At 44.6% G+C, this 26,036-nt stretch overlaps 1 protein-coding gene across 1 annotated transcript in view; it reads right to left on the reverse strand.

Annotated features, from left to right (window-relative positions):
- Window positions 1-913: 913 nt before the first annotated feature.
- Window positions 914-26,036, reverse strand: part of LOC146811610 (extracellular calcium-sensing receptor-like) — a 124,626-nt gene continuing 99,503 nt past the window's right edge. Inside the window, exon 6 of the mRNA XM_085615086.1 lies at window positions 914-1,833. Within this exon, the coding sequence (XP_085471212.1) occupies window positions 914-1,833 (920 nt within the window). The remainder of the gene's footprint in view (window positions 1,834-26,036) is intronic.

Genomic DNA, 26,036 nt, shown 5'->3' on the forward strand with positions numbered 1-26,036 from the left:
TTTGACAGTTTGGAAAACAGTAGAAGTACACTCAGGGCCAAATTCACACAGGGCCTCCGCACTCTTGGCGAAGGCTCCGCAGTCGTGGCGGAGGCCCCACACTCGTAGCAGAACCTCCATACTGTAATTACCCATTGCGGAAGTTCGCTATGAATGCAGAACCCTGCCATGACTGTATGTCCTCCACCATGAGTGCAGTGGCCCTATGTGAATCGGACCCACAATTCTTAGAGAGTGAAGCTTTAGAATACATGTCAACACCTCCTCAAATATCAAACAGACTAATTATGATTTAGAAAAGCACTGAAAATCACACAACCAAGATTCCTGTTAACTGTCCCCTTCCTCTTTCACCTTCTGACCCTATGGGTCTGCCCCCAGGATAAACTTACATTCAGAACTTGTCCTTGTACAGCACCAAAAATTACCCCTAAGGGTGTCAATGCGCTGGGGGCCATCGGGGAGATTAAGCGAGCTACTGCCCAGAGTCACATGGTGCTGGGCTAACCTGCTGCCGGCGATCGAACCGTGAGCCCTGGTGTTCTGGAGTCAGCCGCCCAGGCCGCTGCACTACATCTCTTCCTCTTCCACAACTGTTGGGGATCCCATAAACATTGTGAGCCCCAGATCTATGTCAGTGTCTGAAATAACTACTAGGCATAGAAATTCCAAAAAACACAAATGCATGAATAATAAATGTAGTGTTTCCTATTACTTTAAAACTGCTGCTTGAATGGGAAATTCTCTTGCTTGTGTTTTCAAAGCATTAGGATGTTCAGGATCAGGCGGGTTATATGATAATAACAGTACAATGGAATTATTTGTCAGCTATGCATAACAAATTTACACCATTCAGCTGAAGGTATAGTAAATGATCCAAAGCAAAGAAGCATACATACAATCACTAGCATTTTTATTTATTTTTCATAGCTAACTTTGATTTTGAAATTAAAAAGTCTCGAGTGTTCCTGTTTGGCCTCCAAAATATTATGAATATTTTTGGGGCAAATATACAAAAGAGAAGTCCGGCACTAGAGGACAAAATAGCAAATATCTCAACAGCAACCAGATACTTTCCCTTTGTGCTCAAATAAGCTGGAATGAATGATAACCACACACTGACGAACACTAGCATGCTGAATGTGATGAACTTGGTCTCATTGAAGCTGTCAGGCAAGTTCCTAGCCAGGAAGGAGATCAAGAAACTCATACTGGCCAAGAGTCCCATGAAGGCCAACATGCTGTAGAACCATACGATGGAGCCCTCGTTGCATCCAAGAATTATCTCTGTCATGGCAGGACTAGTGATGTGTTCTGGGAAAGAAGGAGATGTTATCAACCACGCGACCCCAATGGTCATTTGAATTAATGTGCAGCTCAGAACTATGGTGTAGGCTATCTTTTTACCTAAGAACTTCTTGAGGTTGCTGTCAGGCTTTGTAGCTTTGAAGACCATCACAACGGTGACAGTTTTGGCAAGCACACAAGAAACACAGGTGGAAAAGACGATCCCAAAGACAATTTGCCTCAGCATGCAGGTTTCTTTCTTCGGATGGCCGATGAAAATCATGGCACTAAGAAAGCTCAACATGAGTGACACCAGTAGGAGATAACTTATGCCACGATTGTTCGCTCTCACCACTGGAGTGTCTCGGTACCAAATGAAGACTCCAAGGACATACAAAGTATTGCCGAAGAACAAAATAGACATACAGGCTAATGTTGAGCCCAGAGGATCCTCATAGGACAGGAAGACAATAGATTTTGGTATGCATCGGTCTCTTAAAACACTGGACCAGTGATCATCAGGACACTTCATGCAGTCTGCAGAATCTGGAAAAGACATTGAAATCTAAAGTCATGCAAGCATCAATAAATGGAAAACTATATGTGTAATGGATATCAAAATAATAGGGTACAGTAAAAAAGGAAATTAAGGCATTGTGAGCAAAATATTTTAAAATGAAGATGTATGCTTCATTGCTTGTGGTATTTAATTATAGAGTTTGCTGGTAAATAAGGCTAGCACTATATACTGACAATTAACAAGCTGAATTCTATTGCACTAGGAACAACCAATCAATGAGGAAAGAGAGATAACATATGATTGTTAGGCATTGTTTGGAAGCTTGCAGGGCATATTAGATAAATGGGTGTTCTGGGATCCATACAAGACGTACCACCTATGACTCCCAACTGTGTCTAATTTTGAGAAAGCCTGGGGTTGGTACGTTTGCCTGGGCCAGAATACACAGCTACCAAAATCCCAAGAATTGAAGAAAATTCAAAGAAAACACTTGATATTTCCACATTGTGATTCTGGGCCTTTCTTGTCCTAGGAGACAGGTCTCTATTTGAAGATTACACATATACGGCACCGGGTTGATTCAATTAGTGCCCCAGATCACGATTATCACCAAATTCATTCAGTGGCTACGCAGTTAAACAAAACAATACAACTATTATCCTCAGACTACACTCATTACCATCCACTTTTAACTTAAGCTTAATTTCTAATGTATTCACATTGTTCCTGATGAAGTTATCTCCTGTAGTTTGTAACTTCATCTGAAGGCTAGGGAGAGGTTGAGTTATCCTCACCTCTTCATATTAATACAAACTTAACTTCTATCTAAGGGTGGGCGTAGTTCGCGAAGTAGCACTTCGCGAAGCTACGCAAAGTGAAGTTCGCACTACGCGAGCTACGCGTAGCACTTCGTGAACTGCGTAGTAACATGTTCGCACTGTGCAAGATGCCATTTTCAATGATTGCACAGTGCGGACAAGCAACCGGCACTGTGCAATCATTGAAAATGGCATCTTGCACAGTGCGAGCTGTAGTTTTCTGCTGCTCGTGTAGGTTTTTACTCGAGCGGCAGCTTTCTCAACGCGAACTGGTAGTTTCTCATCGCGAGCGGTCGCGAGCATACGCGACCCCTCGCAATGAGAAACCTGACCTCCTCGCGTTGGGAATCTCGCCGGGAGGTTTATTTTCCATGCTCGCGATCGCGAACAAGGAAAAAGTCTCGCCAGGATGTCATTTTGCTTGCTCGCGGTCGCCAACTTGACGTTGAGGACCGCGAGCAAGCAAAAAATGACCGCAGCACTACGCAACACTACGCTACGCGTGTTCGCACTGTGCTACGTGCAGTTCGCGTAGTGCGAAGTAGCGCGAACTTCGCAAACTACGCGAGCGTAGCGTAGTGCTTCGCCCAGGCCTACTTCTATCCTAACTTAACTATAAACCTTAATATTATAGTTGTGTGTACAAGTTTACCTGCAGACGTTTTAGAAATATTCTATTGCAGGGCTTCAATACAAAGTTTTGGGAGAATTCTCTCAACAATTCATTTTTCTCAATTTCAACTGTGTCCTTCTTTTTCTAGGTGCTAACTTTTGGGGTGACTTTGGGTATCCAATAGACTTTCTCTCAAAAGATAGAGATCTGTGCTCTCAAATCTTAGATACTTGAGTGTCCTTGAACAGGAGATTCTCTTCTGTCTAAGGAGGGCCTGGCGTTCTTTGCAAAGCTTAGGAAGGACCATGCAAACTGGGCTTTGCACTTGGGTCCGGTCTTCTATACCCGAGTGCACCCAAGCATCGGACGTCTTGTGTGATCTTCAAGATACAAAGGAACCAAGGCTGAGGAATCTTGAGCCATTAAGGTAGTGTTTAGGATGCCTTACTCGAGCACCATACCCTTAATGTAAATCCACACTAAAGTGGCTGCAGAAAATACAGAGAGCTGGTCACCAGTCTGTTGCCCAAACAAAAGGAAAAAAGGGGGTATAAGCATCAAGTCAACAGTGTCAACGGTGGGCGCCAACATGTGTGTCCATGGTGGTTCAGGTTCATGGTGTTTCATGACAGATTAAAGCACTTTTTGCGCTTTTCATCTCAGGACCTTTACCCCACACTTGTGAGAAACCATTTCTATTGGGAGAAGTATACTTGTAGCGGTCCCTACAACTTATGACACTTTTTACCAAAGAAATTAGAAGGAACTGTTTTTTGAAACATAGTTTGTTATGTGCATGGCATAGTGGTGAAGGAAAATGTTGGGATCAATTCAGGTCACACCACTCAACTCTGCCCATGATCTCTAGTTTTCAATAATCTCTGGGGCTGGTAGGTTACTTCGGATGCATGTGGACCGCAGGCCTAAATATAGCAGGAAACTACTACCATAAATGTGTAGCTTATCCAAAGGCTCACTCACCCATGTAAGCTACCTTTGTCATTGGGAGAAGTGTGGGAAAGTAGCATTCTAAACCAGTGAGACAAAAAACACATTTCGAAAAAACACTATCAGAATCACCTAACATTTCAGGTAAATGTGGGTTTTTAAGGGCAAATAACAAACACTACACACCTCCACGTACGGTAGAGTCCGTCAGAGGTAACATATTGGCCTTTAGTGCATAAACTTAGCGATAAAAACATTGTTACCTCTTTCTCATTGTTCTCGTTTTCTTTTCTTATTACTTACACTATTTTTGGTTAAACTATTAATGTAATTAGGAACGCAAGTGCCCCTTGTGGTAGAATGATTTGTAGTTTTCAGATATGTATAGCTTTTTAACATCATCAGTGGGTTTTATGACTCTTTCCCTCACAAGCAGCAAGTATTTAGAAGTTGCAAAAATAAGAAATACTGAACACTGCTTAGAAAACAACAACACCTTTGTCGAAAAAAATGATTGTGCTTGCACTCTGTGCGGAAAGATTGGAATCGTAGCACAGCAGGCCTTTTGTTGATGCCATTTTCAGAAAAAAACACGCTTTCTAGTACAGCATTATTCCCTATTTTATGGAACATTTTTGATTCTGGGATAGGTTGGACATTTTCTCAGGACCATCACTAAAACTAACCGTTACAATTCGCAATATATAGGGAACAAAGGGCACACATTTAGCCTGAATGTCATTGGTAGAAGAAAAGTTATGCAGGCTTAGCTATGAAGTGCCCGAAATGTCATAAAGAGGGCTCAGCTCTGAGGGGAGGGGGGAACCCTCAGCGTGTAAAGAGTTAAGTGAGAAGCAGTGCTTAATTTGTAAAATATGAAGTGCATGTGCTCAAATATTTGTCGGAGGCCAAACCCACTTTCACCTGGCTCCACCCACTTCCTCCACTGGTTCCACCCACTCTATATTGGCTCCGCCCACATCCTCAACTGGCACTGATGAAAGGCTGATGTAATAACCGATCTGAATTTCAGCAAGGGAGCCTTGCTCCAAGTAAGGTTTTGATAGGAGGTTTCCCTGCTCTGTGAACATTTTGAAAAAGATTAAATTCAAAGTTAATTTAAAGCACAATTTTGGAATAAATTAGCTAATACGACTAGTGCATTGAAAAGGGACATGTGAAACATTCCAGTGCTCTATGTGCCGATTTAGGGAAAGGACAATACTCACATGCATTATAATGCCTAGCCCTGGCATAATGGTGGCATGACACGGTGGTGGCCAGTTTTCGGATATTAGCATCATTGCCAAATTGAGGTAGCCACATGTTGTATAATGGTGGCCACCATTGACAAACTGAGGGCATACTTGAACTTATGGTGATTACCGTTTTTAATATATTTTGAGCATCCATAGTATTAATGGTGTCTAGACCTGACACAAAGGTGGCATTCACGCAGTGGTACCCATTATTGGCCTATTGTGTTGCCTTGGCATTATGGTGGCCATCTCTGGCATAGCACTTTACATGCAGCTGAAGTCTTTGATAACAGTTTTAAGGTTACTGTAGATTAGGATGGAAATTTATGAATTGCAAGTAACAAAACAATCTATGTGACAAAAGTAATAACTCCCTGAGCTACCCACATAAAAATACTGTTCTGTGATATGCAGAATAGACGTTCCTTGCAGCAGGCATGTTAACTCTCTTTCTGTGCTACTGCAGAGTCAAAAGTTGCACGAGACAACTCTTATCTCTCTGCAGCAGGAACATGATAAATCATCACTTTATCTTTCACTTACCTACAGAGTCACTGAGTGTTGGGTAAATAATTCCTGCTGCTCAGCCTGGTCACTGTAGCGGGTGTCTGTAGGGTCACTCACTGCAGACCCGTGATCTGACTGATAGTGTTGTGACAATAGAAGACTAGCTCATCTGCAGCTTGTAGTGAGGGTGAGAGGTCATGGTGTGGCACGCTTTCAGAGCTGTGCCCTGCGTTTAGACACATGGTGCCCACTCTCAGTATCACCATGACTGGCATAGCCACCAAAGAATCCCCATGACCAGGAGAGAGGAGCACTGTTCAGGATGTCATGGAGGTCTTTGAATTATGAATTCGGTTGGCAGCAGAAGCAATTCTTGGTGGTGGTAGGATTTTTTAAATTAAAACATCCTGCTTCTGCTCAGCCTGCACGGACCAGTGGTAGTGCCTATACCAGACATGAAGCGGCTGCCGAATTTCCAGTAGGGCTGCAGGCCATGAGTGTCCCTCTTGTGAGTGCAGCTCTGTCTCACCTGAGCTGACAGGAGCGCAAACGCCAGCCACAACAGAGAGCTGTAGGGGTGGTGAAACCATGATGTCCGGGGGCTAGTGCTACGATTAACATTACAGAGATAAAATCTGCTCAGCACGCGTTGGGCCCAGGCTGCACTCGGCAAACTTAAAGTGCTTGAAAACGTGTGCACATGCACCGGCGCAACGAGGTCTGAGGCCTTAAAAAATACCGAAAGCAAGTCGCAAGTGAAGCATGTTTGCAGTGCACTATGGTACGTCGGTATATGTGTGTCTTTCACAGAGAAATAGTTAGCATTTGAAAGATAGGGTTATTTTCTGGCGTACAGGCTTAGATGACTAGATAGTTTGTCTAATAATAATAATAATAAAGCCACTTTTAGAGCGCTTGGTTACACTCAAGACGGCGTGTCCCCGCGCTAAATATGCCGTTCAGTCACACTGTATGTAGTTTCACGACCGGAAATGGTGGCAGCACAGTGACGAACGAGGCAGAACACAGAACATATTCCTTGCAGTATTTTGCTGCACCACATTATTCAGACTGCACTAAGATGTCGTTTGATGTTACACTATGTGGCACAAAATGCCCCGGTGCTGTACACAGTCACATCTGCTCACTGCCCCGCGGCTGGCAACCAGGGCCGGCTTTAGGGCGGTGCAACCAGTGCCGGGTGCTGGCTTCCTGGGGGCGCTGTGTTTGAAAGTTTATAAAGCTTTTGAAGCACCTGCTGCAGCGTTTCTTTCCGCCGGCAATTACCAGGCCTCACATAAATGTCAAGAAAACTCGTGTGATTAATTATCTTCCTGGAGAGAGATCAGTGTTTTGTAAAGTTGATGTTTTGACTTAGGTGAAGTTAGAGCAGAGGGTTAATATGCCTGCTGCAAAGAACGTGTACCAAGTAGATTACAGAGTGTATATGATGTAAACAGATCAGCAGATTACTGCTTTCAAAAGAGACATCCTTTTGTTACTTGCAATTTATAACTTAAAGTCCTAATATAGAATAGTGAGCTATTAACTTTCATCCCAGAACTGCATACACACCGCAAAATATACATTATTAGAACATTGATTAATGTTGCAACAAGGGTTAAGTTGGCTAGAAATCGATTCTTATTATTAAAGAAAACTCCCAACTATGCTGTTTATTTTCGACTCTGCGTTTGTGCTTCTCCACACCAAGCACTCAAACTATACTGCCTACCAGTATGGATGACATGTGACTCCTACACTTTCAGTCCTTTGGCTTATGTAACATTTCCTATACACGGATTTACACACGTATGATTGATTGTCTCTGTGTAATGTGTGTGTGATGCAAAGTGCTCGGACAACCTACACTGGTATGAGTGGCGCTATATAACTAGTTCAATGCATCTGAGAGAGTGTGGTTATGGTGACTTGGTCACTGTTAAAGGTTGCTAGTGAGAGAATCCGTGGTGGAGTGGTCATTAGGGGGGCGCCAACAAACATTGTCGCACAGGGTGCCACCAGCAATAAAGCCGGCCCTGCTGGCAACCTCACCTACAGCTATGCCAGGGCTTCTGAGCTACAGTACTGTAATACACCCGGCACCCACCGAATTTCAGACAGCTGCCTGAAGGCGCGCTGCCTTTAAAGGAATTATTTAACACCACACACAACAGGGTGCACTGCAGCCATAAAGTACTGACTGGGGACTCACTTACTTCAACGTAGAACATACAGGGGCAGGCTCAGGCAAGACCGCGGCTCACGAGAATTCGGGTTTCCCACGCAGCTCATTGGTGAATCCAGGCAGTGACAGAGTCCTGGCGGCCGCTGCAACTTCACTTCGTCTCTCTGACCCTCAGCAAATACTGAATTTGTGGCGCCAGGGTCAATCATGATTTTAAACATACTGCACCTGCGCAACGTGACGGCCGGTGCGAGCAGACAGCCGCGCTGTGTAGGATTCGAAATTACTGCAAAATGAGATGCACTATCAGCCTACTCCAACAAAATCCAGTAGCGGAAGGTGAGCACTGGCAGGACATGACGTTAGTCCCCGTGGCGCCAGCCTGTATCACGCAATGGGCACTACCACGACGTGAAGTCAGGTCTGAGAGCGCAAAGCGGGGAAATCAATCTCCCAAATTGAAACATTGTTATAGAAGCCGGCCATCAGCAACTGCTACTAGCTCAGCCAGCAGACTCTAAGCCTGCGAGAGCAGCACGTGCAGGCCACATGAGTGCACTGCAAGCCACTCCAGTGTTTAAGGACAGTAGGCAGAGCTAACGGCTTGTGGAGATTAATTTATTATCGGGCTGACCTGGCTCGCTCTCTCAGCACTGAGTGCAGCACAGCAGCACTCTTCTTCACCGAGGGACTCCAGAGACAGTCTTTACGAGTGTGAAGTGAACAACACTTCCATAAGGCAATTATATTTCATTTACTCTTTGACGCATGATGTATAGACTGCAGTGCAGTCATGCAGTTGATGTAAGTTGTAGACCCGGTGCTGATAAAAAGGTGCAGGTGCTAAGCACCGGAAAGCACTGGCACAAATTAAGCACTGGTGAGAAGCAATACTTTTAATAAAAACTTTGACGTGAGCAATTGACAATAATGCCAAGGTTGCGTAGGAGAAAATAAAGGAAAAGATAGCTAGAAGCAACTGTGTTGAAGATTGATTCGGTGCGATGGGGGATCTCGAGCTTTGGGTCGTTGTAATTAATGTTGAGGAAGTATTTTGTTTTTGAGTTCTAGAACTAGACCCGAGACACCGGATATCAGAGCGCTTTACAAGAGCACCAGTTTGGTTACAGATGGACATTCATTTTTGTTAAGCACGGGAAGATTCAGTGATTTGCCCACAATCACAGGATGTTGAGCGTCACCGCAGAGACTTGAACTGGGTTCCCCAGCTTCGAGGTCGACCGCTCTAGCCGTAAGACTACATCCTCTCCATGGCACAACTGTTGTAATTTAACGATAACGCCTGGAGTTGAATAAAAAGTAAGGTGCTAGTGGTGACATATAACTGTGAGCAATCAGTGGGATGAGTGAGGTAATGATGTATATTATATAGGAGTGGGAGGGAGAAATCCTTGAAGGGGTCCTTGAGGAGTAGTTACCTGCATATATTTTATGGTAACTGGTCAGTTAGGAAGAACTTGAAGAAGTGGAAGGGCAACACTTTCCCCCCACAATTTGGACAGAGAGAAGCTCTGTTTTACCTTATCAAACATACCAACAAATGGATTCCACAGAAATAACAGAATAGACCTTAGTTACCTGTTTACCATGAGTCCCCTCTCTGTCCTGACTCTCCTGGTCCTGCCTGTAGTAGGATGGCTGTGGTATGCGGATAGCAGACAGCAGTACGTTTCTCCAATCCTATCTCCCACAGCACAAGCTACACCTCCAGCTGCACAATGTTGGGCAAATGCTGACTGGACTATAGCTTATTCCGTTGGGACAACTTGTGGCTCAGCAGAAACAAGAAGTTGCAGAGCAGCCCGAACAGGTGTCATCGATGCCGGCTCGCTTGCGTGTGGAGGTGATATTTAGCTACTGGGTAGAATGTAGCCATCTACCAGACAGTTTTTAAGTGTTAAACGAAAGGAAAACTAAATACCTACCTAAAGTCAAGAGTCGCGCAGGAGGTCTCATGACCTCTGTCTGTTCTACAGGTTCTACCACCGTCTCCATGATATCATCTTCTATGTGAACTGTATCTCTGGACAGCATTACATCGATTTGGCTCTTTATCTCCATGTAAGGAGACGGGTAGTTCCATGAATGAACTGATAAACAATATTTCATCCCACAGTGGGCTTGTCTGCAGGTCAACAGCCAGAGGTAGGGTACTTTGGCAACCTTCCGGGCAACTAGGGTAAAAGGGACTCATGCACCACCAGTGTTAAAGGCCTCACCTCCTACCTTGCTGCTATGGAGACATAACCTTCGCGTGACAGGTACTCCCTGATATGATCACTGTACCCATTGATCTTGGTTCCCTTTCTGCCTCAGTAACTGGCTGTACACTCTTAGAGTCATCCCAGAAAAGGTTTCTGGCTTACTAATCATATTGTAGAGTGAAAAGAGAATTAGTGAGGTGCGGTGACTCACAAGATTAGATAATCCAGTCTAGTTAAAGAGACAGATGTCTTTCTCATAATCTAGGGGTAATTACAGCAACATTAAGATCTTTTTAAGATCCTATAGGTCTGGCACAGGGTATTCTGCTCATCGACTCAAATTTCTGATTTATTTTCCCGAGGATCCTCTGAAGTTTCTAGTCAGAGTTGAATAGAAGTAACTTATAGAATAGTGCATTTTGAAACATTTGAATTTAAATTGATGCTCAGGTAGGTAGGTTAGTTGGTTTCAGAAGTCAAGTGGAGTGTTGAAGATCCACTAAATATGACAAACACAAAATTGATGTAGCTGTCTAATTTCCAGGGAGCATTTAGTTGCTAGATTTGATTTTCATTATGGCCTTCAAGAGAGATTTTAGAAGCATTTAGGGGAGACCGTAGTGATGCGGGTCCTAGGCCCACATGCTACTAAGATGACACAGACACCTGATGTATACTTAGTAAACTGGCCACAAGCATATGCACTCTGGCTCTTTTATTAGCAGGGTCACGTCACTTGTGATGCGTGTGATAGATGGGTGTGGTGTGCCAGTGTGTCCAGCCCTTGAGGTAGTGGCTGACAAACTAAGTGTCTGCTGAGACACTAGAACGTGTCCAGCATGACACTACATTCCTCCCAAACTTTATTGAAATAAAAACCAACTCCAAACTGTGGAAATGAACTATACACAGAAGACACCATTTAGCCTCTCTGTCTTGAGAGGCAGTCTGCGGGACACTAGTCAACAAGTGCAGCTGGGAGTACCCGGGCATCGTGGCAAATGTCCATAATTTAACCAGCTTCTACTGGGCACAAACAATGCTTCAATGGAGTTCAAATTCCTTGGCAGACTGTCCGTCAGATCGCTGTATACTTACACACAGTTGGATGGACCTGTGTGCTCTAGCGGTGATGCTGTTGGTGTCCGACAACTCGAACATGGTGCATCAGGAGCTCCAGTGGAGTCCCGCTACAGAGTCTTCTCCTGGAGGCATCCAGGTACTGAGATGGCACGACTTGCCAGGGGCACCTCAGCCTCTTGGAGCTTTGCAGGTGCAAGGCTCCACCTTGGTGACGAGTTGCTCCTTGGTTGGATTGGGTGATGCACATGGAAGCGATGTTGTGGTTGCCATTAGACCTGGACGACAGGTGGTGATGATTTGCCTGGAGTAAGGATGACTGGAGGTACTTCGCAGCCATGCATCTTTACTGGTACTGTTCTTCTCCCATTGCATCTTCGATTGGGAGCAGGGATGCCATCTGACTTAGACAGCCGACACTCAGGAACTGATGGTCGCACTGGGAAGCATTGGGGAGAGACACGGTTCAAGCTTTCTGTGGCTTACGTTTGGTTCTCCCACTGAGCTCTCCGCAGGGACGTCGCTGTGCCCTGGTGGCTGTCTTGTGTCTGCGGGTGAATTCTTCTCTTGCAGTATGAGTCCTCGTCTTCTCCCTTCGCCGGTCTCTCCCAGTGCACCTGTGTTAGTCCGGTTCTTCAGGATGACAGGATTGTCACACTTTTCTTTTTACATGATGTGACGTTGTGCCACATTCTCTCCTCTGTGTTGCGGTGGTGGCAGCTTGTCACTTGGGGACGTGCGACCCTCCTGCCTGTAATGGGCTGATGTCTGATGCAGGCCTACGGCAGTGTTGGGGCACTTCCTTTTTGTCTCTGGACTGCTGTGGGGCAGTGCTAATGCGGGTGGAGATGCTCTTTCTCCTACATTAGGGCCATGCTAGGCCTGTCCGCACGTCTTGGCTCTGTGGAACTCTGGTGGTGTGTAGTGACTCATGTCTGCACATGCATAGGTTCCCTCGGCTGGCTCCCTGTATGCTTGCACTGCTTGCCTTGCGGAGGTGGCAGACAGCCGTTAGGGGGCTAGTAATGCTCTCTTTCACGTATTGATGCTGCCTAGGGGCAGGGATTCTATAGGCTTTTGATGAGCCTTTCTCTTGCAGGGCATCAAGGTGTAACCAGTTCTCTTGTTCCACTGCCACTGTTAACAGGTGGCCACTATGGAGCATGTACTACTCTCGTGGGCAATCTCTCCATGTGAGAGGCAGGTGTTTGGCATGAACGTGCATGTAAGCAGGGCTGCTGTTATGCTGCTCGAGGCAAACAGTCTCTTCATGGGGTGCAGGGTACAGTGAATGCCTGTCTTGGCTGTCCTTCACAGCCTCTGTCTCTGTTGAGCGAGATGGATGGAGAGCTGTAGATGCCCCACTTTGTAGCTGATGAGTTAATGTGGGATAGTGCATTACCAGAGGCATGGGGCATTGCTGGGTCTCCTGCCAGGGCCAGCGTGCAGTCGCTAGGTGGCACCATTACACGAGGCCACAGCAGTCTTTCCTGAAATGTCAGGCTATGTGGACCTGTATTTGAGTGATGAATATGGCTTCGGCTGGGGTAGGCAAAGCTCTTTGCTGGGCTATGCCTTCAGTGTGGTGCTTTCAAGCTTTGCCCTCGTCTTCCCTTTCATTACCGCTAGTGATACGGCTGTCAGTCTCCTTCGTATGCATGACAGCAGCACTGAAGGCTGTGTTGGCTGGTGTCCTCATGGAGGGGTGGGAGCCGCGAGCTGCTTATAGTGCCTTCCCTTACCTCTCAGGCAGCTTCCTCTGTTAAAGGAGTTCTGCCCTGGCTCCCGCTGCAGGCAGGTCCACCACAGCAGTCTTGGACTGAAAGTATGGTGCACCACTTTCCTTCAGTCGCCAGCCAGGGTGCAGTGTGGCAAACCACTGCTAGGAGCTCTGCAGATGCTTTAGGAGGAGGCCGTGTCTCTCTTTGGTGAAACCACAGGCCACGCTCTACTTAGAGGTGCTGATGCAGGAGAGGGCATGCAGTGCTGGGAGGTTCCAATCTTAACCCCAGTCGTGGTCTAATGGAATCACTCTGGTCAGTGCTACTTCTTTAGGTACAGGCCATGGCTGCTTTTCCGGGATGGCAGGCCATGCCTAATTATGCAGGCATTGTAAGATGGTCACAGGGAGCATCGCCATTGCTCCTGGGTGTTGTGTCCTGCAAGACACGTTCTAGTGTCTCGACAGACACTGAGTTAGTAGCCACTTCCCTATGGGAGTGGGCACACTTGCACCCCACATGCATCCCTCACAGGCGTCACGAGTGACATGATAGGAACATAGACAGCAAAAGGCGCACCACAATTTCAAAGTAGATCAAAATCAGTCCATATACATTCAATTTTTCTTTTTCAAAAAGATCTTCTTTATTTTTCATATGTTAAAATGACATTTACGAGCAGCCAGAGCAGCCGACGCGTTTCGTCCACATGGGACTTCTTCAGGGCTGCAAAGTGTGTATGTAAAACAATGTATAAATACAATGAATACCAACATACAATATATACAAAACAAACAACATTATTGTAAATCATAAATGAATATGCATACAGTACTAATGAGACGGAAGACAAAGGACAAAAATGAAAATAAAACAAACGTTTCAAAAACAATTTAAAAAAACAAGGTTCTGAGTCAATTAATCCTTGTTATTGATTTAAATTCAATAGTTTTCAGTATCATTAAGTAATCAACTCAACGGCATGTTTCCAACTTGGTAGGAAAAAACTACACCATTGTGTGATGCAGCTGGTTTATAGAAAGAATGCACAAGCCATCGTTAATTAAGTCAGAAGGGGAAAAGGGTAGCTATCAACAGGCTCAGAGAAGTATCATCGGAAGTGGAAAGTAAAAGAGAGAAAAGGGCGGTTCCAAGATGTACCCACCGTTAGAGACAGTACATCTGTTTATGTGATTCTTGCTTGAGAATTCAGGGATAACTTTTCCAGAGTCACTAAGAAATGTCAAAAATGGATAAGCATTACTCAGCGTAGTGTTCTAATATTTGCAGAGTGTCAAAAGGTACATATTATGTAATGATAGTCTAAAGAATTTAGGCAAAAGATGCGGTACAAAATCTATCAAGGGGTTTCCTTCAACGTCACTGAGATTGGTCAAAGAGATTTATATAAAAAAGATTACTCCTTAATGTAGTGTTTTGATGATCGCAGACACCAGAGTGACAAAGACACAATTAATTTAAATGATAACCTGAGGAGTTAAAAGGAAGTGGGGTATAAAGCTTAGCAAGGGGTCATATACAAAAGTCGGTAGCACAAATGAATAAACATATAAACACTAATTCCAGTGTCACAAGTCAGCCCCCCAGAAGGAGAGTACCACTGTACCAAAGTACATAGGGGCTAAACAAGGTAAAATAAACCCTATAAGGATATCTGTACTTACATAAATAATAAGTATATCAAAAAATAGAGTGGTGATCTTGTATCGATGGGTAGCAAATGCGTGTCCCGTCTTAGAGAGAATCAAGCGTCCAATGAAGTAAAACCAATGATATAGTGGGATCCCGACTCTTTAGAATGCCTAAGATGGGAACACAATAAGCTAATGATTAAAATCAATAGTTGCGTTTTATGATAGGATCAACTACCCCAATCACAGTATTAGGTATAGTTATAAGGATATCTGTACTTACATAAATAATGAGTATATCAAAAATTAGAATGGTGGTCTTGTATCGATGGGTAGCAAATGCGCGTCCCGTCATAAAGAGAATCAAGCGTCCAATAAAGTAAAACCAATGATATAGTGGGATCCCGACTCTTTAGAATGCCTAGGATGGGAACACAATAACTAATGATTAGAATCAATAGTTGCGTTTTCTAATAGGATCAACTACCCCATTCACAGTATTAGGTGTGGGTTAGTCTAGAGTGGGGTTTGAGATGGGGTAAATCAGGGCAACACCGTTATAATTGCGACCAGAATAGGACCATCAAGGGTTATGAGCAACCAATTTTTTAAAATTGTATAGTCTTGATGTAAGTGACCAAACTGTATTTATCACCAATAGTACTATGTTTAAGAAGTAATAGTTAAAATTTTTTTTAAAGAAAATAAATATATTCCTTGTATCAACAAGACAAGGGATTAACCCCTAACATATATCTAAGGGGTTTTAGTATCAGAGTGCCATTAGTCCCAAAAGAAACAAACAAGCTCAATCAGGGTTTTTGAGTTTGCCAACACTACTGCTAGATTAGACCATTTTCGAGTGCTCAAAGACAAATTCATTCAAACCCCCAGCGCACCTACCAGATTCCGCATCCTCAAGGTCCTAAATTGCAATCCTCAGGTTTTCAGTAACACACGAGACTCCTGCTCGTGTGTTTATATAGCGATTTACCCCATGTCAACTACGAACACCTGGGTCCCTGCCTCGTGACCAGGGTTAGCATCGTGGTGATATGACTGGAGTTGGCGTGTAAACGCAGCGGCCATTTTAAAAGGGTGAACCGTAATAAGCCTGCTGATGTAACGAGGATTTGAAATAAGGTCGATAGTAAAGTGTTATAATAGCGAAGATAACCCATACAACATAAGATTCACAATCAACTGGAGTAAGGAGAGGATTGATTTCCTGGACATCCAGTTTTTTGCAGAACAACACAATACAGAGCACGGTATACCGCAAGAGCACTGCCTGTAATAGTGTACTGCGTTATGAAAGCGCCCATCCTCGACATGTTGTCAACAACATCCCCTTTGGGGAAATGATAAGAATGAGGAGGATCTGCAGCACTCAGGATGGATTCATCCGCAATATAACAGAGACCAAAAACAGATTCATCAATCAAGGTTACCCTGTGCCCCTCATGAATAAGGTCGAAAAAAGGGCTTACAAGATAAAGAGAGAAACTACCCTGGAGAAGAAAAAAACATCACGTACTAAAAAACAATCTACCGTTGCTCTTGTTACCACCTTCAATAAAGATAGTAATCGGATTTATAACATCATGAGGAAACATTGGAGATTACTATGTGATATACCGGGTCTGAAGGATGAAATCCCTAACACACCCAGGATAACCTACAGACGGGGTCAGAGTCTGAGGAACATTTTGTGCCCCAGTTTTGTAACATCCCCCAAACCCCCAAACTGGCTGACAGAGGGCAACGGGGGCTTCTTTACATGTATGAAATGTAATGTCTGCAAACTGGGAAGAAACAAAACACGTACGTTCAGATACAACACTGATAAAACACACAAGATCAAGCACACCATTACATGCAAAACAACTTTTGTAACATACATCCTAGGTTGTCCATGTAACATCATTTACGTAGGCAGCACAAAAAGGGAACTTAAGATTAGAATACAGGAACACCTAAGAGCGGCAGTAAAAGGTGATTCCAAGTATCCCCTTACTACACATATCCAGGACAAAGGGCACAAGCCAAATGAACTGTGGTTCTTTGGGATAGATCATATACAACCATCCCCCAGAGGAGGGAATAGGGAGTTAGAATTGAGACGCAACGAGGCAGGTTGGATATGTAGGCTCCGATGTGTGGAAATGGGGCACAACACAGAATCTGAAATGCATTATTTCCTGTAGAAAACATAAGATTTAAGAACAACTTAATCCGACCATCAGATGACTATGTATTTTTGTATTTTTGTATAGGATATTTTTTGTACCAACCGCCCGTCTTTTCCGATTAAGCTAACTCTATCCCTGTTGTTCTGGAATAACAATATGTTGATGCTGATATGGATCTTTGTGTGTTAATTATGTACTAATCCATAACGCGGAACTTTGACAACTACCACGTTATGTACCTTTGATCATTGGGATGGTTATTACTATGTGCTCCTGGTATAACCTAGCTCACATTACTGGTCTACATATGTTTATTCACTATGATTGTGATCTTTATGTGTCCATGGTATAGCCTGGTTCATGCTGTTAATTTACATATTCTCAACTCTGTCGCTTTACCAAAACTGTACTTTCTGGTTCTCTCCTTGAATTGACAATATCTGTGTGATTATGAGATTATACACACTGAATATTGATTTATGATCTACAATATTTGGACTTTACTGTAACATTTTCACCTCAAACACAACAGGTGACTTCACTCACATGTATTTGAAATGGTTTGGTTAACTCGAAATCTATATTTATTTTTAAACTCATATTGGCACCCTTATGACATCATACCTTCCATTATAATATCTCCTTTTCCTTCAAAATGGCAATTCGAAATTTATTTGGAAATACATATTGGCATCCTTATGACATCATACCTTCTATTATAATATCTCCCCTTTTTTCAACCCGTGTCGATTTTTCATAGATGGACACTATGTTTATATTTCTTTTTAGCTCTAAAATAGTGGCTGATTTGCCCGTTTTCAGGCTCTCATGGAGTGTGGCTTGATTTGGACTAACGAGTAAATACAATGAATATGCGTGCCTTCTGCAATTATAACACACTTTAAACTCTATTTTCGCCCTTTCTCTAGACCCTGTCGACACTAACAGTTCGATCGCTTTTTCCACCTTTCTAAGATGGCCACCATATAGACAATACTTTCCTGTTCCAAAATGGCGGCTTTAAAACAGTGGCTGATTTGCCCATCTTCAGGCTTTCATGGAGTAGGGCTTGATTTGAACTAACGAGTAAAGACAATGAATATGCGTGCTTTCCGCAATTTTAACATACTTTAAATTCTAATTTCGTCCTTTCTCTAGACCCTGTCGACACTAACAGGTCGATCGCTTTTTACACCGTTCTAAGATGGCCACCATGCAAACAGGTCGATCGCTTTTTCCATCGTTCTAAGATGGCCACCATGTAGACATTTCTTTCCTGTTCCAAAATGGCGGCTGTTTTGTCCGTTTTTTGGTATATACGAAGTGCTGTTTTCTCTCTATTGACATACCCCCCTTTTTCTCTCTTTCGCAATTATTATGAATCGGATGTACGGAACCAAATTCTTTTGATACTAGCAGTATCACATGTGGTCACACACTACCACTCTTACGAAGTTTTGTTTTTCTCTTATCTAAATTTTCCCTCTCTTTTTGTAGTTAGCATGCACCAGATGCACGGCAATAAACTTATGTGCCGTTCGCTATTATAACACTTTACTATCGACCTTATTTCAAATCCTCGTTACATCAGCAGGCTTATTACGGTTCACCCTTTTAAAATGGCCGCTGCGTTTACACGCCAACTCCAGTCATATCACCACGATGCTAACCCTGGTCACGAGGCAGGGACCCAGGTGTTCGTAGTTGACATGGGGTAAATCGCTATATAAACACACGAGCAGGAGTCTCGTGTGTTACTGAAAACCTGAGGATTGCAATTTAGGACCTTGAGGATGCGGAATCTGGTAGGTGCGCTGGGGGTTTGAATGAATTTGTCTTTGAGCACTCGAAAATGGTCTAATCTAGCAGTAGTGTTGGCAAACTCAAAAACCCTGATTGAGCTTGTTTGTTTCTTTTGGGACTAATGGCACTCTGATACTAAAACCCCTTAGATATATGTTAGGGGTTAATCCCTTGTCTTGTTGATACAAGGAATATATTTATTTTCTTTAAAAAAAATTTTAACTATTACTTCTTAAACATAGTACTATTGGTGATAAATACAGTTTGGACACTTACATCAAGACTATACAATTTTAAAAAATTGGTTGCTCATAACCCTTGATGGTCCTATTCTGGTCGCAATTATAACGGTGTTGCCCTGATTTACCCCATCTCAAACCCCACTCTAGACTAACCCACACCTAATACTGTGAATGGGGTAGTTGATCCTATTAGAAAACGCAACTATTGATTCTAATCATTAGTTATTGTGTTCCCATCCTAGGCATTCTAAAGAGTCGGGATCCCACTATATCATTGGTTTTACTTTATTGGACGCTTGATTCTCTTTATGACGGGACGCGCATTTGCTACCCATCGATACAAGACCACCATTCTAATTTTTGATATACTCATTATTTATGTAAGTACAGATATCCTTATAACTATACCTAATACTGTGATTGGGGTAGTTGATCCTATCATAAAACGCAACTATTGATTTTAATCATTAGCTTATTGTGTTCCCATCTTAGGCATTCTAAAGAGTCGGGATCCCACTATATCATTGGTTTTACTTCATTGGACGCTTGATTCTCTCTAAGACGGGACGCGCATTTGCTACCCATCGATACAAGATCACCACTCTATTTTTTGATATACTTATTATTTATGTAAGTACAGATATCCTTATAGGGTTTATTTTACCTTGTTTAGCCCCTATGTACTTTGGTACAGTGGTACTCTCCTTCTGGGGGGCTGACTTGTGACACTGGAATTAGTGTTTATATGTTTATTCATTTGTGCTACCGACTTTTGTATATGACCCCTTGCTAAGCTTTATACCCCACTTCCTTTTAACTCCTCAGGTTATCATTTAAATTAATTGTGTCTTTGTCACTCTGGTGTCTGCGATCATCAAAACACTACATTAAGGAGTAATCTTTTTTATATAAATCTCTTTGACCAATCTCAGTGACGTTGAAGGAAACCCCTTGATAGATTTTGTACCGCATCTTTTGCCTAAATTCTTTAGACTATCATTACATAATATGTACCTTTTGACACTCTGCAAATATTAGAACACTACGCTGAGTAATGCTTATCCATTTTTGACATTTCTTAGTGACTCTGGAAAAGTTATCCCTGAATTCTCAAGCAAGAATCACATAAACAGATGTACTGTCTCTAACGGTGGGTACATCTTGGAACCGCCCTTTTCTCTCTTTTACTTTCCACTTCCGATGATACTTCTCTGAGCCTGTTGATAGCTACCCTTTTCCCCTTCTGACTTAATTAACGATGGCTTATGCATTCTTTCTATAAACCAGCTGCATCACACAATGGTGTAGTTTTTTCCTACCAAGTTGGAAACATGCCGTTGAGTTGATTACTTAATGATACTGAAAACTATTGAATTTAAATCAATAACAAGGATTAATTGACTCAGAACCTTGTTTTTTTAAATTGTTTTTGAAACGTTTGTTTTATTTTCATTTTTGTCCTTTGTCTTCCGTCTCATTAGTACTGTATGCATATTCATTTATGATTTACAATAATGTTGTTTGTTTTGTATATATTGTATGTTGGTATTCATTGTATTTATACATTGTTTTACATACACACTTTGCAGCCCTGAAGAAGTCCCATGTGGACGAAACGCGTCGGCTGCTCTGGCTGCTCGTAAATGTCATTTTAACATATGAAAAATAAAGAAGATCTTTTTGAAAAAGAAAAATTGAATGTATATGGACTGATTTTGATCTACTTTGAAATTGTGGTGCGCCTTTTGCTGTCTATGTTCCTATCTTGCCCCAGAGGTTGGGGAGGTATTGTGTTAGCGGGTACCAGTCGAGAGCGCACACAGAGGGTGTAACTGAATTTATCACCTATTAACACAAAGGGGAACACACAAATCCGGTGCTGTCCAAGAGGGTTACCGCTAGCTCCGTTTCTTCTAAGTCACGAGTGACATGAGCCTGTTAATAAAATGGCCCGGGTGCACGTGCTCGAGACCCGTTCCAGTTACCACACATGCCGAATCTGTGTCATTAGTTATGCAGGATGTGGGCCTAGGGCCCAAGACAACACAATGGCGATGAGCGGGTCGTTCCCCGCGGGAAATATCAACTGTTTGGGTACTACACTGTGGGGGGAAGAGTTACCTGAATCCTAGGCATCCCCACACCTGCTGCCAGCGAGACGGCTATGCCGGGAGGGGAGAGGAAAGCATCTAGCCTCTATGTCCGGAAGTCGCCTGCCTGCCTTGACACTCTAATAGGGCAGCAGCGGACTGCGGCACGCGAGTTTAGCCCCACAGGTGGCAGGGAGCAGCCCTAAATGGAGGAGAGGGCCCTGCTGTCCTGTGGAGGAGTTTGAAGCCGCAGAACAACCCCAAAGGTGAGAATCCTGTGGTTTAGCCCACAGCTGTAGCCAGCAGCAATATCACCCAAGCCGGCAAGCACAGCACTTGATGTCAGAAGGGCTTCTGTAGCCTCCACCGCTGAAGGGGAAGCACCCCCTTAACGAGGCACGTCGAGCGTAGTTATCCCGACGGGAGGAGTCAGCATCAGGACACCAGTAGGGCCACACTAGTACAGCAAACAGCCCCTACTGGCATCACCCGGGACTGCATCGGCCCGTGGTTGAAGGAAAGTCTGCTACGGCTGGGGCAGAGAGATGCCTGTTGCCCACCCTGCATGAAATGCCCCCTGATGCCTCTCTGCTGGGACCGCTGGTCCGACGCTAAGACTGTCGCCGCACAAGTCCGCTGCTGCACTCAGGTCAATAGTAATGCAAGTCAGGAGTGCGCCCAAAGATCCTTATCTACGGTGGAGAGAGTGCCCGCAGCCCTGCCACCTGTGAACGAGTGAAGAAACGCCAGCCCCAGCCTTCTAACCGCCCGCATGAGAGATTACAATAGTGTTAGCAAGGTTGTGCTGCACCGCAAAGGGCCGAAAAAAGACACTGGCAGTGAAGCGACCTCCCTCTCTGTAAAATACAGGTCAGCCCTGCTCCCTGCGTCAAGAGGTATCTGCAGCGCCCCCACGATCTCGCCCACAGCAGCAGCCGTGAGAACAAGTAAGAAGAAAAGAAAACCCCGGTACCTCATTGAAAAGTGGTCTGTGAGTAAAGGGTCTAAATTTACTGGACTCATTCCATGCATCACCCAAACAGGGTTAGCAGAATGAGCCTCCCAGCACTGCATGCCCCTCCCGCATCGACAGCTCTAATCAAAGCACGACCTGAAGATTCAACGATTCGATTAGGTTACTGCAACGCCACCTCATGGTAAAATACCACACAGACCCTGAAGCTATCTCACACATAACCTCCTGCTGTTTTCTCACCCCGAGTGTGCCTGTAAACTCGGCTGCAAGGCTCAGAGCCCAAGGAAGAGGCTGACAGAAGTAGCCTGCCTCCAGCCGTCCCAGTTAGGAAAGAAAGGAGGAGCGCATGGTCAACCAGGCAGAACTATGCTGCAACTCCCCCATGATAAAGTTCATGCACTCTTGTGAAGACTGCAGCACAAACAGGTAAACAGACGTGCCTCAATGTGAGCAGCTCTTCTCTCCCTGGCCAATCTCCCATACCTAAACAGCTGCATTAAAACACAGAAGAGGCTCCATCAACTCCACCAGCACTCTACTGCAGAGCTCCCCCTAGGAGCTGCAAAGCCCACAGCCTGAGGAAAGTGACAGAGGTACCTCTAAAAGCACCCACAGCGCCACCTGCTGGCCACAGTGACAAACTGCACTCTCAGCTGGGACACAAGGGAGAAGGCAGAAGCAGGCTCGGAGACACACAGCCAGGACTGGTGCTGAGTGCACCACACGCCCTTAGTAGCAGTAGACCTCGAAAGCAGAACCCCATTTGAAGAGAAGGTGGTATGCAGCCAAGGCACAAAGAGCCTAGAGAGAGACTGTGATGAGCACCACAGTCCATAGCATCAGGAGGGCCACCCCAGCACACAGAGGGGCCAATAGTGAGTACACAGACTGTCCACCCGAACATGCAGCGTTGACCAGAGAACCAGAAAGCAGCTGCCTATCTCCCTGAAAGGGGAGCATCTTAAACTGAGGGCAACACAGGCCCCCAATGAGCTGCCTAACTTTTGGGAAAGAGGAAGACTGTCACATCCCACATTTGAAGAATGTGCACAGAGCGTGCAAACCCCCAGTTGCCGTTGGATACCACCGCAGACAAGAAGGATTTTGCTACACACACCCCAGTGGTGACCCGACGTCACCGCAAGCCAAGGAAACGGGCACACCAAGTGCCAGAAAAGAGCATCCGAAAGGACCGAGAGCATGGATTCCGAGGTGTGCTGACGCATGCACCCAGAAGTTTGACAGCACGTGCAGGCGCCCACGAGAAAGAGACCTCTCCAAAGGAAAGAAGCACTGCTGAAACCAGAAGGGAGATCCCATACATCTCCACAGCAACAACAACGGAACGGCCCAAATGCTGAACAGTGTCCTCCTTCACAATGCCTCACGCAGGAGTCGTCAGTGACCCAAGGCTGACGAGAGGAGAGTCATACACCACAAGACGCCACAGCTCACCACTGCCTGTGGAAGCCATTCCCTGGAGAGGGAACACCCGGAGTAGGAGCGTTGAGAAGCTGCCTGAAGAGGGAGCACCCAAGATGAGGGGCTGCTTGCCATGCAGCCGAGAAGAGCGACTGATATTTCGCCTGCGTGGTCCAGAGACCATTGAAGATAATAGGCCCAGTTGGCCTTTGTGAACATTGTGCATGTTACTGCACCCGGAGAAGAAGCAGAAGAGTGGAGATTGTGTCACCCAGAAGAGCTGGACAAACACAGGTGTGTCAAAGACAACGAGAGGAGAAGCCCCGAACACCTCCAAAGACACCAGACAGCCACCAACGCGAACCGAAGGCCCTGGCGACAGCACCAAGGGAGAACCACATGTAAGCCGCCACCAGCGCAAACCGCATTGCTCCCATCGCTTCACAGTGAGACCGTCCAGCCCTGAGTGTCGGCGGTGGAAGTCGAACGGCATCCCTGCCCCTGACTGCAAATGCCAGAGGTGCAAGAGAAGATTCAGAAGAGGCAGTCACGTGGCTAAGACGTCCATCCAGAAACCTCCTTTCCTAGTTAATCATTGCCACCTGTCGTCCGGGCCCAATGGCAGCTACGTCATCAGTGCCATGTGCATGACACCGGAGGGTCTGCACCCAGAATCGGACAACCAGCTGAGGTCAGAAAAGGAAGTCATGAGTGGCAGGGCCGGACGATGAAAAAAACCCAAGCTAAAACAGGAGTGAGTCTTGACATAGCGACAGCAAGGGAAGAGGGGGATAACCCAAAGAGGAACTGGCAACCTCACAGCGGGAGTCTGAGGGTAAGCCACACAGCCTGCGCGAACCGAGTCTCATGCCTCACGTTTCTTAGCGGATCCATCACTCCTCCGTCATCAAAGTCCCAACAGCCCAAGAAGTCCAAGTACACGAATGCAAGTGCCTCCCCAGGGAACAGGGAGGTACCTGGCCAATCCCTGCCTCAGGTGACCGACTCCAGACTAAATGCCTGCAACCATCAAGGCAAGTCATCGTCCTGATTCACCACACGGCTGGCAATGCTACCATGCCAGTCCTCATCAAGTGCGTCTACCGACACCATCTTGAACACACATGGAGTGGAGTCCTACACTATTGCCAAACTAGCCAACAAGGAAACTCAAAGGCTACCTGCTAACCTGGTCTGCACCTGAACTGCGGCAGCGAGAGCATGTTCTGACCAAGATTCATACACCCTTGAGGTTTGTGCGAGAGACTGGCTACTGGCTCCTTGGCGGTTTGCAGCTGCCCCCAGTCAGCACACACGCAGCCACATGCAGCCTACCAGCAGTCCTGTGGCAATTCCGGCGAAGGGCCTCCCCAGGCGGGAGAGCTGGAAGAGACATTGCCCCACCGACAGGTCACCGGACACAGCAAGACAGCCTCATAGAGACTTCAGGCAATCCGGAAGTAATCCAGTGAACTTTCACCATGGACTCCCACCATGGTGTTGACGCACCCAGTCAATGAACTGTTGTTATTCACTACATACCATCCTCCATGTCAGCGATAGGAAGCTACCTGGGACTAAAGGACATGCTTACACCGGCACATTCCCAGTGCGCAGCTGACGCTTCCAAGCAAGCGTTTGTGTCCTGAACCGGTCAGGTTAAATGGTGAATGCCTGCTGAGATTGTCCTGCCACAGTCGGAATCACCAGTCCTTGTCTACTGTCTCCTGGATGCCTGACCCGAGAGGCTGATGGACACTGTGGTATATATTTCGGATCACTGACATAATATCGAGAAAGAGAATATCGAACTACCAAAATATAGAAGGAAAAATATAGAATGCCAAAATATCGAATGCCTATCTCCAAACAGGTAAGTACAAAAATATTGAATCCAAAATATTGTTGTAAAAAATATAGTTAGTCAAAAAGTAATGTAAAATTAATGAAATAGTACATATAATTAACTGAAACATACTTAAAAAAACTTAAATAACTTTAACATTAATAAATAATTAAAGTAAGTAAAACAAAAACAATGAATACATATATTAACGTAATATTAATTAAAAATATTCAATATTTTTTGTGTAGGATAGCGGCCAGGTAAAATTGACTATTACCACTCCAGTAAGTGCAATAGTAGGGAAAGCGTTGGATAGTGGGAGGGTAAAAATTACTATTCCCACTCCAGAGAGTGCAATATTAGGGAAAGCATTGGATAGCGTAGGGGTAAAAATTACTATTACCACTCAAATGAGTGCAACAGTAGGGAAAGCGTTGGATAGCGTAGGGATAAAAATTATTATTCCCACTCCAGTGAGTGCAATAGTAGGGAAAGCGTTGGATAGCGTAGGGGTAGAAATTACTATTACCACTCCAGTGAGTGCAATAGTAGGGAAAATAATATTTTAATATTTTATTAAAAATAAATTAATTATTAATACCAAAAAGTATTAAATTTAATTACCAATTACACAATATTTAATAATT

The sequence above is a fragment of the Triturus cristatus genome, chromosome 7, assembly GCF_964204655.1.
Source record: "Triturus cristatus chromosome 7, aTriCri1.1, whole genome shotgun sequence".
Lineage (NCBI taxonomy): Eukaryota > Metazoa > Chordata > Amphibia > Caudata > Salamandridae > Triturus > Triturus cristatus.